Here is a 15,523-nt window from a genome sequence, read left to right on the forward strand (position 1 = left end):
TAATGCATGTGGAACTAACATTCGACGTTACGCAGATGATATTGTTTTGTATAGCTGTGGATTGTATCTCTCCAGTGCACTTTATAACTTAAGTCTGTCTGTAGTATTTTTGCACTTTCTGTAACGGTACGATCAAGACAGGAGGGTGGGACTCAATAGCACGACTCAGAGGCAGAACAATGGAAATGGAAATAGACTTTACTGAAACTTTGCAGTGCCGATGGTACACGTGTATGCAGCCAAACATACAAAGCATGCTGGGATAATCCAGGGGCAGAGTCGGGTCACGGAAACAGGTTCGGAACTCAGCGTAGCAGCACGGCAGACAAGGATCAGGCAGAGACGGTATCAGGGTGCACATGGGAAACAGGAAACAGGAAGACGGGACTAACGCTGGAACTCTTGACATTAAAGTACGAAGACAAACTGGCAACGAGAGACAAACAAAACACAGACTATATACACCAGGAAGTGAAGGAACGACGAGACACAGGTGAAGACACTAACGGACTATTTGCTTTTAGTATTGTTAGTTTTCTTTATCCGTCGTCTTACTTTTTATTGATTTGTTATCTGGTTAGAAGTTGGATTTAACAATGTATATATTTACTAATGATAGGCTACTAAGAGTTCACCAACATGTTTATACAGAACAAGACATTTGCATTTTCTACAGTGTGAACACACGTTTGTCTTACACAAGAAGAGGAGGAACAATTCAGAACTAACTGCTGATTATGAATAATAATGTCTCTATATACTGCTTATTATTAACTAACTCATTTATACAGTAATTAACCAACTATGAATAATGATGTTATTAATTGGTAATAACTAATGATAATACTAACTGCTAATTATTAACACATCTGTGACATATTATTAACTCTATATAACTAATAACTACCTGCTAAATATGGATCACTACTAACTGCTAATCATTTATATGTAATTAATAACTGCTAATTATAAAAAGTGCCAAATTGAATGACTAATTAATAACTTTTATTACTATTATTATTATGTAGCCAACTTACTGTTGGTTATATATTACTAACTGCCAATTACTAACTAACTGCTGATTATAGTTATTGATATAACCAACCCTCCAGCTCCAGAAGGTTTGGATAACTTGCTCGAGGGCACTTCAGCAGATCCTAACCGTCACACTTCACCCTACAACAGCAGGACGTGCTCGCCCCTGTCGGTTGTACATGGAAGTGATCCAGATCATGAGGGCTGGACTGGATCCAGGTGCAAAGAAAAAAAAGCCTGGCAGGATCATTAAGAAGGAGCTCTCCACTGGAGAGAGCGCACACACACACACATGCTCAAACTCACGCACACACTGTCTCACACACAGTCAGAGCAGCGCAGAGCAGAGGAGCTCTCATCCTGATCGGTGCCAGACGCACGGTCGACTTTTGGTTTTTGCGAGAGTTTTACTACGTTTGTGTTTAGTTGTTTTAATTAAGAATAGTGGAGACTTCACTTTGGTGTCAAATTTGAAGTTTGTTTTTAAATTGGTGTTTGATTTTTCACGCCAGTTGGAATATATTTCGGGATTAAAAGGTGGATACTTCACTACGCACAGGTACAGTAAAGTTTTAGGAGAAATAAAGGCTGAATTCATAGCACTCTGTGGAGATTTATCCGCAGGGTATGGGCAATGATTAAATCCATATTTCCTGTTTTCTCTCCTCTGTTTGCAGAAGTCCGCAGAAGTTCGCCCAGGATTGTGTCTTTTCGAAGTAGGAGCGCGCAACTTGTCGGTGCGACTTCGTCTGGGGTGTTTTTTTGACTTGAGTCGTCCCAGAAATGGTGGGGCACCTACATTTACAAGCGATGGATGATAGCCTGAAAGGAAAGAATCGGGAAGGGTTGCTCGACAGTCCGGATTCGGGGTTGCCCCCCAGTCCCAGTCCGCCCTTCTGCTCCCTCTCTCCGGGTCTGATCGAGTCGCGCTCCGGCAGCTGCACTACGCCCGTCGAAAGCCATCATGGATATTATAAAAAGGAAAGCAGAGAAGGCAAACTGGTAAGAAACATATCTCTGTATTTACTGTATGATTTGAAAGTATTTCGTAATCTGAAAGCTGTGACTCGGGTGTGTTTGGTGTCATTGACACACTGGATTAAAGGATAAAAAGATAAAAAGACCTAATGGATAAATAATGACGCTGCTGCGAGAGAAACTGAAATTCTGAGAGCATTTTTGTTTTTTTGGCAAGAAACAGATTTCACTTCAGTCCCAATCACACAACATCTGGAAGCTCTCTCTCTCTCTCTCTCTCTCTCTCTCTCTCTCTCTCTCTCTCTCTCTCTCTCTCTCTCTCTCTCTCTCTCTCTCTCTCTCTCTGTCAGAAATTCCTTAGTTAAACTTCTGATGCTGTACTTGTGCTGAAGATGTCACTCCTTCAATAAGACAGTAAACATGTTTGGGGCATCAGCTGGGCCCTAACTACATGGTGTCATGAAGGTCAGTGAGTGAGTTAATTAGGCCCACTTGGGTTTCCAATCTGGGGTCCAGGGACTCCCAGGGGTCCTTTCCAGGATTTCAGGGGCTCCCAGCGTGATGACAGAAAGCTTTACAACATTAATTACTTCACTCATCTCGCTGAAGGTGTGTACACAAGCAAGTCTAGTGTAATCAGGTTTCTGCCTCGCCACCTACAAGAAGAGACAGTAGAAATGTTATAATGGATTCACACGGGGACACTGTCAGGCTTCTTCTTCAAGCTCCGTCATGTCAGCCATGTTGATTAGAAGGCTGAAGGATCTCAGTGAGATAGAAATTAAGCTCTATAAAACCTTTAAATAAGCCACAGAGACTGTTGATTGAAACCACTTTAAATAAACAGAAAGACAAATTGGTTATTTATTAGATCAGTACTTCTTAATCTGTTTGACGTGTAACCTTTAGCGAAGCAAAGTCCACTCGCAACTAGGGCTCGATTAATCGTTTATTCTCTAAAATGTCAGAAAGTTGTGAAATGTGTCCATCCTAGTTTCTGAAGTCCAAGGGGATGTCTTTGAATGTCTTGTTTCGTCAGTCCAATTCCGTTTTAATGTGATATAAAATGGAGAAAAGCAGGAAATCTCCATATTTGAGAGGCTGAAAACAGCATTTTCTGCCATTTTTGCATGAAAAATTACTTTAACAATTAATCGATTATCAAAATAGTTGCCGATATTTAACCAAATAGTGATATTTCATTCTCAGATTGTTTCATTTGAATAGTTTTTTTTACAGTTTTTCTTACTTCCTTACTTGGTAATCACCTCTGGTTGATTGACAACCCCCAACTTGGGACCCATAGGCATGTTATGTGTGGGACCTTCAGTATTTGCGTTTCATAACTGTGACTCTGGTCCCACTCATCTGTTACCTGGTGGGCCCCAAGTGTCTCGAGCAAACTGTGAACATTTATACCAACGCTACTACATGAAAAGCTAAAAAGGAAAATATTAGTCGACTTATCGATGAGTTGATCGACAGACAAATAATCGGCAACTACTTTAATAATCGATTAATCGTTAAAGTTGATTTTTCATGCAAAAATAACGGAGATTTCCTGCTTTTCTCTGTTTTATATCATGTTAAACTGAATATGTTTGGACTCAGTCACCAATGAAAAGTGTCCCTATTTATAATAACACTATTAAAAATCGAGCTCAGTCTAAACTCAAATCTCACCGTGGACACCAGCAAGTCCTGAATAAAACATTATTAACTTGTTTTATTGCATTTTATTACACTTTCCTTTCATTTCTTGAATTATTTTCTGAAAAATCCAAATAACTCTCGAGAATTATAAATCTAATACTTATTATAATTATATCTAAAGGTGAAACTGCAATATGTGCAACAACTGTGATTTAAATGTCACCCTAAGGCAACGTTAGTGCTTATTCAGAGGACAGACATGATACTTTACATAATAGGTTATATTCCATAGAAACTAAGATTGATGATAATTAAAATGCATTTCATTGACTCCCAGTGATTTGTGTCACACATGACGAGGCTGATTTAATTGAAAATCATTTCCAGGTCACTCCCATTTTCAAAAGCTTTCAGAACATGTCTGCGCACGTCGGGTGGCTTTTAAAGTGTCTGAGGGAGGCCTCAGAAATGCAGCGCTGCATCCTGGGAGTTGCGTGACATTGGTTTGCTGAAGTCTAAAACAGAGAAAGAGAAAAGATCCTCTAATCCTCTGAAGGTTCAGATTAGTAGTTTGTCTCTGCTTTGTGGTTTCCCTTTTAAAGATCAGTCCTGATAGGGGCTGCTCCTGCATGTGTTCCTAATCCCGTCTGTGGGCCTGTGTGTATGGAAACAATCACACCTCTCCATCAGATATAGATTTTTAGAGTTTTAAAGTTACATGACTGTTAGGACGAGAGAAGATATAAACATTTTTTTTCTCTTTCCAAATCTATTTATGTGTTGTTTTTGTATGCCACCTAACAACAATCCTCAAGTTCTATTTTGGGGTGCAGGGGCTTGTTAGCGCGGCGTCAGGCCATTGCATAAGTTCTTGATGACCTCTCACTTCTAAATTAAACGTGGAGTAACCCTGTCTGTTTTCAATTTATGCAGATGTGGGATAATTATCCTTGTCTTAACATACATGTATGAACGGATTAACAAGAGGGAGTAGATGTAGGAATGTGCTGGTGTAATCTGGGACGTTTCAGAGCTGCAGAAGGTTGTGTTCATGTCCTGTTCGAGGATACCGGTCAAGTGTCGGTGGATTAAAAAGGAGGACAGACAGGAGGCAGATCTTATGACATTTTTCTAAATCTGCCTCACTGTGTGATACCGATGCTCTTACATTAACGTCCTTGCAAACACCAGGATGCAAAGTCAGTTCACTTCCCCAAACAGCCAGCAGTTGGAAGAGTGTGTTTGAGTTGGCGTTCCTCTCAGCAGCATTGTGCATTGTACATTGTGTGGGTTGCTCAGCTGCAGACTATTTTTCCTGGGCAGAAATGTGCTTCCAGTGGGGTTTATGCTTTGTGAGCATACTGGGGGATCCACTGCCTTGAGGTGACCTCCCCTCCATTCACGAATGTTTGCTTTGCAGAAGTTGCCAAAACACACCGTGGTAAAATACCTGGGATGCTCTCCATGCCGGAGCAGCGGAGGGAAAGACAATCACAGAGTCGTACAGTTTTTTTTAGGTCATGAAGTACCAGCAGCAGAAAATGAAAAGCCTGCAGATGATTTTTTTTCAGTCTGGGGTGGTAAAACTAGCAGCTGTGCTAGTTCAGCTCCACCGCTCAGATAGTGCGTGATGATCGTAGGCTGTAGGTAAGACGAGCTTCACACAGCGATCTGCTGTGCCCTTGGCCTGTTCTCGTTCGTCCCCTGTAGTGGCATGTGCTCTTAACTGCGGCCAAACCACAGCATGTGACAGCCTCTCATGTGTAATGTGAGAGGTGTCGGAGTAGTGGTTGGGGTGCCATTTGATTCAGATTGGTCAGAGACACACAAACGGTCAATTACAACCTTGCTTCACAGTGTGTGACAGTTTCTATGTTTCTACTGGTGCAGCTCTGTTTGTCCCCTTATATCTCCAGAGGGGACACTCAGAGGTCAAGGGTCGGTAATAAAACAGACCTGGTTCATACAGTTAGTTAAGTACAATATAAGTGTATCCACTCTGGTGTGGTACGCCACTTAAAACAGACGCTCTGAATGAATCCCATACAAACGAATACACAGTAATATTTGAATGATTCCCACAAGAACTTCAGTAGTTGCAATCAGTATTGGTTTATATTATTCATACAGGAACTTATTAGAGCCTAAACTAATTTAAAAAAAAGAACCTAATATCTTTGGTTTTAACAGTATTTTACGCATCAGAAATCATCACACTTTGTCTCTGTGTGTGTGTGTGTGTGTGTGTGTGTGTGTGTGTGTGTGTGTGTGTGTGTGTGTGTGTGTGAACAATGTGTGACAAGTTAAGATGAACTTGAGGAAGAGAGACACCCTCCCACACATGCATGCTTGATCATGTGAACCCATAAAAATCGAGACTTTCAGTGAGATGACCTCTGACCTCCCTGCAATCTTTTAATATCACCTTGTAATCATTCCTAACGGCATCATCTCCCACCAGCCGTTCTACAGACTCGTATTAATATTAGTTTTACATTTCTCTAACTACTGTAGGCCTAACATCTGTAAGCCTATTTCCAGTCCACACACACACACACACACACACACACACACACACACACACACACACACACACACACACACACACACACACACACACACACAGGCTCTGTCAAGTTCACACGTCTCTAGCCAGCCAGAAAAAACACGATTTACCACCAACACTTCTTTGGGTTGGACCCACACAGAGCAATTATCTGAATTAACACAATTATCTGTGTTGCCCTGGTCTGCTGTGCTTCTTGTTGTTGTAGTATTAGTCGTGCCACGGACAAGGCGAGTTCTCATGAGGGCGGATCAAGGAGCATGTTTTCCTGGAGAGGGTGGGGACTGCACTGTTTTTAATTTGGGTTGCTGGCTCTGCTGAAACCCCCAACCATGCTGGGATTTTTTTTTTTTACTGGAATTTCTTGAATGGACACGTTGGCAGGCTGGCTGCTAACAGTTCAGCAGTTCACGGATGTTTTTTGTGAGATTGTGACTCTTGTGTTTCCTCTGCACAGCTGCCCTACCTGCTGCTGAACTCCACGGGCACAGACCCAAAGACTCGCATGTATCCCGTGTTCTTCGGCGAAAGCATCGAGGTCAACCCTAAACCAGAGCAGGAAATCAAGTAAGGGAACTTCGACACATAAAGACACAGTATTGGTTGCAATATGAGGCTTAGTTCACTTATTTTGATCAATATTCACATATATATAAATATATATTTATAAACATATGCACGGTATAATATTGATATTACTTCTTCAATATAATGTGCAATTTATTACTTTTTCAATAGCATGCACTTTTCTATTTAAGTTTACTTATTTTACTAAATGTATCTTACGTTAGTTGCTATTCTATGATGACTGGTGTTAGTATTACTTCTTATATACTTTACATATTTACTTTTTTATTCTTATGCTGTTGTAATTTAATTTTCAATTCTACTTTACTTTTTTAACTTAATGTAGATTACTTTTATAGCCATTAAGTTTTGCACTGGTGTCAGTATCTTAAACACTTCATATTTATTACACTGTTGTGTTTTTAATTATTATTTTAATCATTTTTTAGCAATTTCCTGCACTATCTCTATCTTATCTTATTCTCTTGTCAACACTGCCACCCAGTGGCCAACTTGTGTTTTCCTAAAGCGTTACCACCTTCTTCTTTCCAGGTGCAACTCCGAGGTCAAGTATGACTCCGACAAGCACTACCGTGACCAGGTGTACTGCGCCCCCGTTCCCACGCCCACCTCCTTCAGCGAGACAGTGGTGGCGGTGCGGAACTGCACTTGGAGGAGCTATAAGTCCCAGGTGTACCTGGAGCCGCGGCAGAAACCCATCAGCTACCAGAGCACCACCATCATCTACCCGAAGCACGCCAAGAACACTTACCGCACCACGCTCAACTACAACGCCACGGGCTCCCGTCGCTGGTTTGTCTCCACGGTGCAGCTGGAGTCGAGTGAGGATACTAGTCCTTGTATCATCTACACGGAGGACCTGTAGGGCCCAGAATGCACTGGGAGAGGGCTACCTGGTGATCATCTTATTTGTTTTGGAGGACAAGGAACTTGGGAAGGCCCGCATTGAAAGGGAAATACTTCAAGTAATACCCGGAGCCCCTAAAAACCCTACTCTGTTCATCTTTACTCGCCATGGAGGAAACTCTGGGAACCCTTTAACGACATTTCACCTGAGTGTATTTAGACTTTCTACTGATGCAGTCTTTAAAAAGGGAGTCTGTCCTCTGGCAGTTTAAAGCTGCACTTCAATGGTTAATGTCTTATTTAATACAAGAGCTGACAAATTGGTGGGCTTTGCTCTGTCTATCAGGCTGGATTGTAACCTCAGTGAAGGTGACAGACGGTCTGTGTTTGTAGAGAAAAGTCAAGATGACACGTGTGGTGGATTTCAGCCGAGCCTGCGCAAACCCAGTCACACCAATGCAAAGCTTTCTAATATGGCTTTATTGCACTTGTTTTCTATATATCACAGTCTTCCCAGTGGACTTGGCAATGCAGGGTGGTCTTTCAGTACTGCATGTGAAAAATTGGACCAAAGATAGTTTATCTCTTTGTAATAACTCCACACACTGAGACAGAACGCTTGCTTTTTGTTGTAAAGTTTCATTTAACACACATTCAAACAGCAGCTTGTCTAGTTTCAGCAACAATTTAATTAAACTCAACTGCACATTGCAAGGTGTCCTGTTTATTTACCAGAGTGGTCTGTAGAATTAAGACATAAAAACAAGAACTATTTCCAACTGCAATTGTCTGGATGGTTTCAGTGCTACAAGGTTTCAGCTGCCTCTCAGAATAAGGCTTACACTGTTCGGGATCAGGTGGCACCAGATATTTGTAAATCATCACTAAGTTTGTGCATGGTTGTTGCACCATTAAAACTTATGGGATGTCTTAACTAATAAGTCAGTCGCGAGGAAACATCTGCAGCGTTGCCAATCAAAAGAAAATCAATGATGTAAACACGAAGTCGCTGTAGCGTAGCTAACACAATTATAGGTTTAGGGGATTAACAATATATTAAACTAGTGATCTTTTGTAAATGTAGGTAATACTTTGTTCTGATCTATTAGTGCATACATGGAGAAATCTGTGTTTTTCAGTGTTAGTAATCATGCAATATCTAAATATGCTAACCTAGCTAACGTTATATGGTCATTTAGTCTGACATTATTAACATCACGTTTAGTCATTTTGTCATGTTGTTGTGAAATTTGATTTAAAAACTCACTAAGTGTCAGGTCAGATGTCTCAACCATATTACACATGACCTCTTTTACTAACATTAGCTTTGTTAGTTGGCTAACGTTAGCTTTGTTAGTTGGCTAACGTTAGCTTTGTTAGTTGGCTAACGTTAGCTTTGTTAGTTAGCTAATGTTAGCTTTGTCAGTTGATTCCGTTAGCTAACGTTATGTAGCCTACAGTAGCTAACAGCTGGCAGTTACTGACCATACATATTTAATAACAACCAATCTCTACATAAAAACTATTTTGTCTCCTGCAACACTTTTTAATATAGTGATGCGTAAATCTCCACCTAGTAAAAACGTTAATTATAACTAGGCTTGAATTTACAAATAGCTGGTGCCACTGAGTGTTTCATGCTGTTGTCAGACATCAACAAATTGTCATATTGATACACATCAGATTTCCCTGTTGAAGATGTAAAATAGACTTTTAATGAGCGTTTTCGTGACTTCTTTTTCTGTCTGTCTTATATATATTTAGATTATTGAACATGGCAAATATTGAAACTTCAGACTTTACCTCAAATTTTCAGTTTTTCTTTATTGCAAATGTGTTTTTCAGTTGAGGTTTTGAACTTGCGGTCTTTTTATTTTTATAGTTTGAAAAACCCTCCAGGTAAGTGTTTGGGTAGGAGATACGTGGAGAGCACGAAGCGGAGATGGTGCATCAGTAGCTACTGTAAAATGGGTAGCCTACTGGGTTTTAATGAGGGAACAGTAAGTAGCAATACAAAGAGTGAGACAAAAGGAGAAAAGTCTCTTTCAAAAGAAACATTGCAGATGAGATGAGGAAATATTCAGAATATGGCTTTTTATACCAAACTGTAAAGTTCTTGGAGAGATGATGGAGACTTTTGCTATGTGTAGATGGTCTGTGAAATGTCAGAGAATGATGAGAGAAAGTTGGTGGGTTTCAAGGTTTTATGTGAGATACTTTTGTGTTTCCTAACACTTGATTTTGTTACTGTAAAATATTTTTCCTGTTGTATATGTGGCATCGAGGCACTTCATAATTCTCTTTATATTTTTGTACGTCAATCATCGTTCTTGTTCTGATCAATGAAAATAATTTAAAAAGATGTATATCCTAAATGAATAAAAAAAGCAATTCCTAAACCATACTTCTGCTGTGTTGAGTACATGTGTTGCTTAATTTGGATCAAAGGACGTTGTATTTGCCTGCTTAGCACAGGTTTAATGTCCGGCTGAAAGAAAGAGGAAGTTCTCCAGACACAAAGAGAGACGGGTCACACTTTTGATTTGGTTCCTGTGACTATATCCAAGCCAAATAAGTTAGAATTTATAAAAAATACAGTCTTTAGTGTGAAAATTTGCAACAGTACAGACTCCCTGTTGCTGCCGTTACACAGGTCCAGCAGCCCGCTGTGTCTGCATGACTCGGGCTTGTTCTAGCTGAGCTCAAGTCTCTTTAGATACTGACGGAGGCAGCCTCTCTCGTCCACTGGTTGCGCCGCCACCGGGAAGATGAGACGAATATGCGGGTCGTTTTCTAGTTTCTGCCACTTTGGATTAACGTTACACGTAGTCTACAGCCCCGGTTAACATCAGTGCCCAGTAAACACTGAGGGATCAGCTCCACGTGATGATTATAAGACAGCAGATGTTTTCTGACGGCTCTCAGAGTTTGGTATTTCATTCCCTGCTGACTGACTGACAGGCATTATACAGGAGTAAATGCAATACACAATATAAAGAATACATTGGAATACAATAGATATGCCAAACTACATCTAGAATATGAACTTTAGAGATTGTATGGACCCAGTTTAGAGGTCAAATACTGCCCGCTATTTCTTTGGAGCAGGTGGCTCGGATTTATACATTCAACCTTTAAAAAATGTCTGCTTGCAACTGTCCATAGGTTTCATTTTGTTTAGCATTTGTGATCAGTTCAAAGTGATTTATTTTCTCGTTTTATTTAAATATATTTTTATATCTAGTAATTTCACAAAAAAGTTCATCAAGATTAGAGTGAAAAATTAAATCTAAGAGATGGTTTACTTGTCTCTCTGAGGTCTATATACTCTTACTATAACTCTTAAATGGGCTTGTACTGCCCCCTGGTGGTACATGGCCGTCATTACTTTGGGCCTGAAATGTATCCTGCAGGGGAAACTGAACTAAATAAAGTGAAAACGCAGAAATCCAAACACACAGCAATAAATAACACGACACTGAGACCCATGAATGGCAATAAGCTTTTTATTTAAACATTAAGGCAGTGTCTTTTTTGTTTTTCATTTTTACACTGCTATCCACAAAGCTTGCTGGTGGGCATGTAGAATTTAACCATGTGAATATTTTTTTTATTTTTTGTAATACCAACCTTGAAGCAAGCCACATAAATATTTACATCTCTTCAGTTTTATATACAATCCTTGCTATTATACAGTGGGTTATAATAATAAAAAAAAAATCATTATGCACAAAATGGTTGAACAATGTACTGTTTATGTCAATCCCCCCCGCCCCCCTCCGACCCCACCCCCCCCTTTGACAGTCATCCCATCATGAATCAACTTCGTCTTTGCACGTTTTTGAATGATTATTTAAGATTTGTGACATGACTGAAATCAATACGAACCGTAGGAACAAAAAAACAAATGGATGCATGTTAAAATTCATTTCAGTATACTTTTAAAAACAACATATTAGTCCGACATCAGTTTAGGGAACAGCTGGATATGGCTTCATCTGTTTACCGTCACATTCTTAAATTTCATCAGTGGATAAATGATATACAAGCAGAGACCAATGTACAAAGCCTGGCTGTATTTTTGCCTCGCCTGATGAAATTACAAACTCTCCATCAGTCTTGAAAAAAATAAAAAAAATAAAAGTATATACCAGATCTAAAACATGGCTGAGCTTTCTGCATGTGTGGCATACTGGATGCTTCACCCACGACAGGTAGGATGAAGGAGGGAGAGGAGGTAGTCCTATAACAGTCATGTTTGTGAGAATCCACTGACAAAATGAACTACAGATAGAGAGCTACGTCTTTCTAAACCACTAAACCAGCTCACTGCCATCACGTCAGTGTTCAGTCAGAGGACAGAACTCGTCCCTGGTTGCACAAAGTCACAAGCCGGAAACATTTCACACATCATTTACACAGAGGGTGACCTTTAAAATACTGCAGTAAACTGTGAGAACATGTTACATAAAACTACCAGAATGCTCTTGAATGCCTTCCTAAACAGTACGAACACAGCGGGTGCAATGAAGTACACTTGAAGTATGTCTCATAGTGGAGAAAACATTTGATGCCGGCCCAGGTAAGCTGTCCCGTCATACGGCGTTGTCTTGTTTTGCAGATAAATCTAATGTGTGAAACAGTTCAAAGCTAAGGCTGTGATGGATTTGGAAGCAAAGAAAAAAAAAATGCACACAAAATGTTTTTTTTTCTTTTAAAAAGAGGACGTTTTCATTTGCTGTTTTTGTTTTTTAGAATTCCCTGCGTGGACAGTATAAACCCTGTCATGGGGGGCTAAAAGAAAAATTGTGCGTCACTTGGTAACTTCAGTACTGTATATGTAAAATAAATGGCACTTAACACTAGGAATATCTCATAACTGTACAAAATCTGCCTGGATGAGGAGTTGGGTCTCAGCTCCTCCTCTAGGCAGTAAAAGGTCAGAGGTCAGACCGTCACAACAGCTCCTAGCAGGACTCCAGCAGGCCAGCTGAAGCTGACACCGCCATGGACCAAGGGGTCATAGAAAGATGGCTTTTTTTTTGTCACCTCTTTAATGCGAGCAAACTCCAAGTGATGCTGAGGAGTTCGCCTTTAAGCAGCTTTAAGGTTGGTCTGCACCAGCTCGAAGCGGCTTAGTCGTCGTTCACTAAAATGTGATTGTCGCTTTGAGTGTGGGATCGATAAACAATATCGGTGGCAAGACCAAAATTAACAGATTAAAGGATACCTACACAGTGAGATTTATAGGCTGTTCTTGAGTCCATTTTTCACCTGCCCCAGGAAACACAGATTCTTAAAAATGCCATTGTGGACAGACTGACAACTAAGTGCTTAATATCCAAAAAACTTTCAACAAACACAGACATGATTAATATAAAAACAGTGAGAAAGTGTCACTTGTTTCTGTGCCATCTGGCAAATCATCTCTCCCCACGTGGTTGCCTGAAGTCAACAGGCCTTCGCTGTTCCTCAGGATCCCCCCCCCCCCCCCCCCCCAATATATGACGACATCAGCAATGAACAGCATGTTTACCCTGTAAACCAATGATATGACCCTCCCCGCATAACAATCTCTGCTCCCCCCCCGCGCCCCAGTCCCCAAAAAGATACATCATTGCAGATAATAGACAACAAATGACACCATCAAAAGTTCACCATCAAAATGTACTAAAGGTCTCAGCTCACGTTCCAAACACAGGACTGGACTGACTGAATTTAAAAGCAGCAAAAGAAAGAACCGAAACAAGAAAAACGAGATGTCGATTCTCCTCCCGTCGCCTCGCACGTGTTCTTGTAGTGGTAGCAGTGCACAGGCCGCCTGCACCTGGAGTTCACCGTGAAGAAACTTGAGAGGGTCCTCACCGTGTGGGCCGCTGCTCTCAGGGCAGATCTGGGGTCACAATCTGTCACTAGAGAAGCCGTCGTCAGGCTCCTGAGCAGACCAACAACGCGACCTCGGAGTCCCTTCCACACAAGTGTCAGCACATTAGAGCAGTACACCCAAAAGGTGCAGGTTAATGTGTCTATTTTGATAAGGCCAGTGAGGAAAAGTAGTAAAGTAAAAAAAAAAAAAAAAGAAAGAGAAAAAAAAAGTGATTTGTCCTTTAGAGTAGTCCTGGAGTGAATGCATAACACGTAAGTGCATACATACACACACGCGCGCACACACACACACACACACACACACACACACACACACACACACACACACACACACACACACAGCAGTGTCTCAGCTTGGCGTCTCAGGTGTGTGAAAGGAGAAGGACACGATCCTTGCTTGACGACTGATGGAGGAAATGCAGAGTGGAATGGTGTGGGTAGGTTTGCAGATTCCTCAGCGTGCGTGTGTCTGTGTGTGTGTGTGTGTGTGTATGTGTGTCTGTGTGTGTGTGTGTGGCTGCAGCAGCACAGAATTGGTTGACTGTTAGCGGGTCTTGTGGAACGATAGATTTCCGGGTCACTCGCTGTCAGACAGGGTCTCGTACTGAGACATGAGCAGAGGCTTGGGCTCCTCCTCCCAGGACCGGCCCTGTCCGGGCCCCGGGGCCTGCCCCCCCAGCTGGCCTGGGGAGGGTGAGGGAGCGGACACTGTCGCGCTGGGGAAACGCATAATCAACGGATTACACGGGAAGGGAGTTGGAGTTGAACCTGCAGAAAGCAGAACGACAGAAGTGTTACTATAATTACCCTGCAGATAGGAAATCAATCAGAGTCGCAAGAAAGAGGTTTCCTACCTGTGGATGAAGGCCGATCCTCCCACACACGGTTGGTAAGAGGAGTCCGTCGGTTGCAGTCTCCCTCAGAGTGGACCGAGGACACAGAGGAGGGTCTCTCCCCCCCTGACAGGCCGGGTCCTGGAGATTTGGCCTTCCGCCCATTAGAGCGCCCGCTGCCCTTTGAGGACTTTCCCCCGCCTGCAAACAGAGAACAGCTTAAACCAACAGAGGAACAATCCAGTGCAAAACATTTACAGCTCTGTGTCGAGCTGCTGATTCTACCCAACCTGTTACTGACGCAGTACTGCACCTGCATTAGATTTATCTGAAGAGTATGGTAGTGTTGTTTTTATGTTATGTGCACACTGTAAATGAAAATGCATATTTCTCACTGCAGTATCTTTCTTGAACTATTCTAATACATTAGCGTTTGACAATACTGTCACAAAAGGTGAGAGAATACTTAAATAAAGATAAACTGGTATGTTAATGAAATATTAAATACTATATTCAATAAGCACGCAAGACTCATTGAGTGGATTAAAGCAGAAAAAGATGGAGCTCCAGAAACTTAAAGATGTGATACAAAGCTTTGGCGTAAACCCTAAAAAGGTCAAATTGAAAGCCTTAAATTGCACATTATGGTATTTATAAGAATACAAAAGGGGATGTCGCACCTTGTGAGAAAAAGTCTTCCACTCGTCCGTCGGCTGCAGGCATACCAGCACCCATCAGGTTAGAAGGGTTGGATGGAGAGCGTTCCTCAGGCTGATCATCGTATTTGCCCATTAAGGCCTTTCTTATAATGGCCTCCAGGCCTATCGAGTTACCAGGTGTCTCTGGAGCCGGGTGGCAGCGGACACTCACGGGTCCTGTGAAAGGAACAAGTGTTAAACAAGTTCCAGGGACTGCAAGTACAAAGAGCGTGCAGCGAGGAGCTAATGATGCAGCAACAACAGTGAGAAGGAAAGTAACAGAAGCACAGCTTTGAAGAGACAAAGAAAAGGTAAAACTAGTTAAGCCGTCAGTACTCAGAGAAGAACAGACAAACATATATTATTATGTTTCAGTGAAGGCGTCAATACGGGCGTTTAAACCAGTATCCCACACAAACACATATCCTGTCTTCTTTTTA

At 41.4% G+C, this 15,523-nt stretch overlaps 2 protein-coding genes across 3 annotated transcripts in view; one reads left to right on the plus strand and one right to left on the minus strand.

Annotated features, from left to right (window-relative positions):
• Positions 1 to 382: 382 nt before the first annotated feature.
• rflna (refilin A) lies at positions 383 to 10,070 on the plus strand. Of its 2 annotated transcripts, XM_029439007.1 has the most exons (5): positions 383 to 493; positions 1,548 to 1,594; positions 1,713 to 2,037; positions 6,690 to 6,799; positions 7,352 to 10,070. In XM_029439007.1, the coding sequence occupies exons 3-5, from the start codon at positions 1,819 to 1,821 to the stop codon at positions 7,683 to 7,685; spliced, it is 663 nt and encodes a 220-aa protein (XP_029294867.1). In that variant the 5' UTR covers positions 383 to 493; positions 1,548 to 1,594; positions 1,713 to 1,818; the 3' UTR covers positions 7,686 to 10,070. The 2 variants fall into 2 exon arrangements, with proteins under 2 accessions (XP_029294867.1, XP_029294866.1); XM_029439006.1 differs by lacking the exon at positions 383 to 493 and having other exon boundaries at positions 1,336 to 1,594.
• A 3,193-nt stretch (positions 10,071 to 13,263) lies between these two features.
• Positions 13,264 to 15,523, minus strand: part of ncor2 (nuclear receptor corepressor 2) — a 78,124-nt gene continuing 75,864 nt past the window's right edge. The window contains 3 exon segments of the mRNA XM_029439017.1: positions 13,264 to 14,320; positions 14,407 to 14,586; positions 15,066 to 15,260. Coding sequence (XP_029294877.1) covers positions 14,130 to 14,320; positions 14,407 to 14,586; positions 15,066 to 15,260 — 566 coding nt within the window. The 3' untranslated portion in view covers positions 13,264 to 14,129.

The sequence above is a fragment of the Cottoperca gobio genome, chromosome 9, assembly GCF_900634415.1.
Source record: "Cottoperca gobio chromosome 9, fCotGob3.1, whole genome shotgun sequence".
Taxonomy (NCBI): Eukaryota; Metazoa; Chordata; class Actinopteri; order Perciformes; family Bovichtidae; genus Cottoperca; species Cottoperca gobio.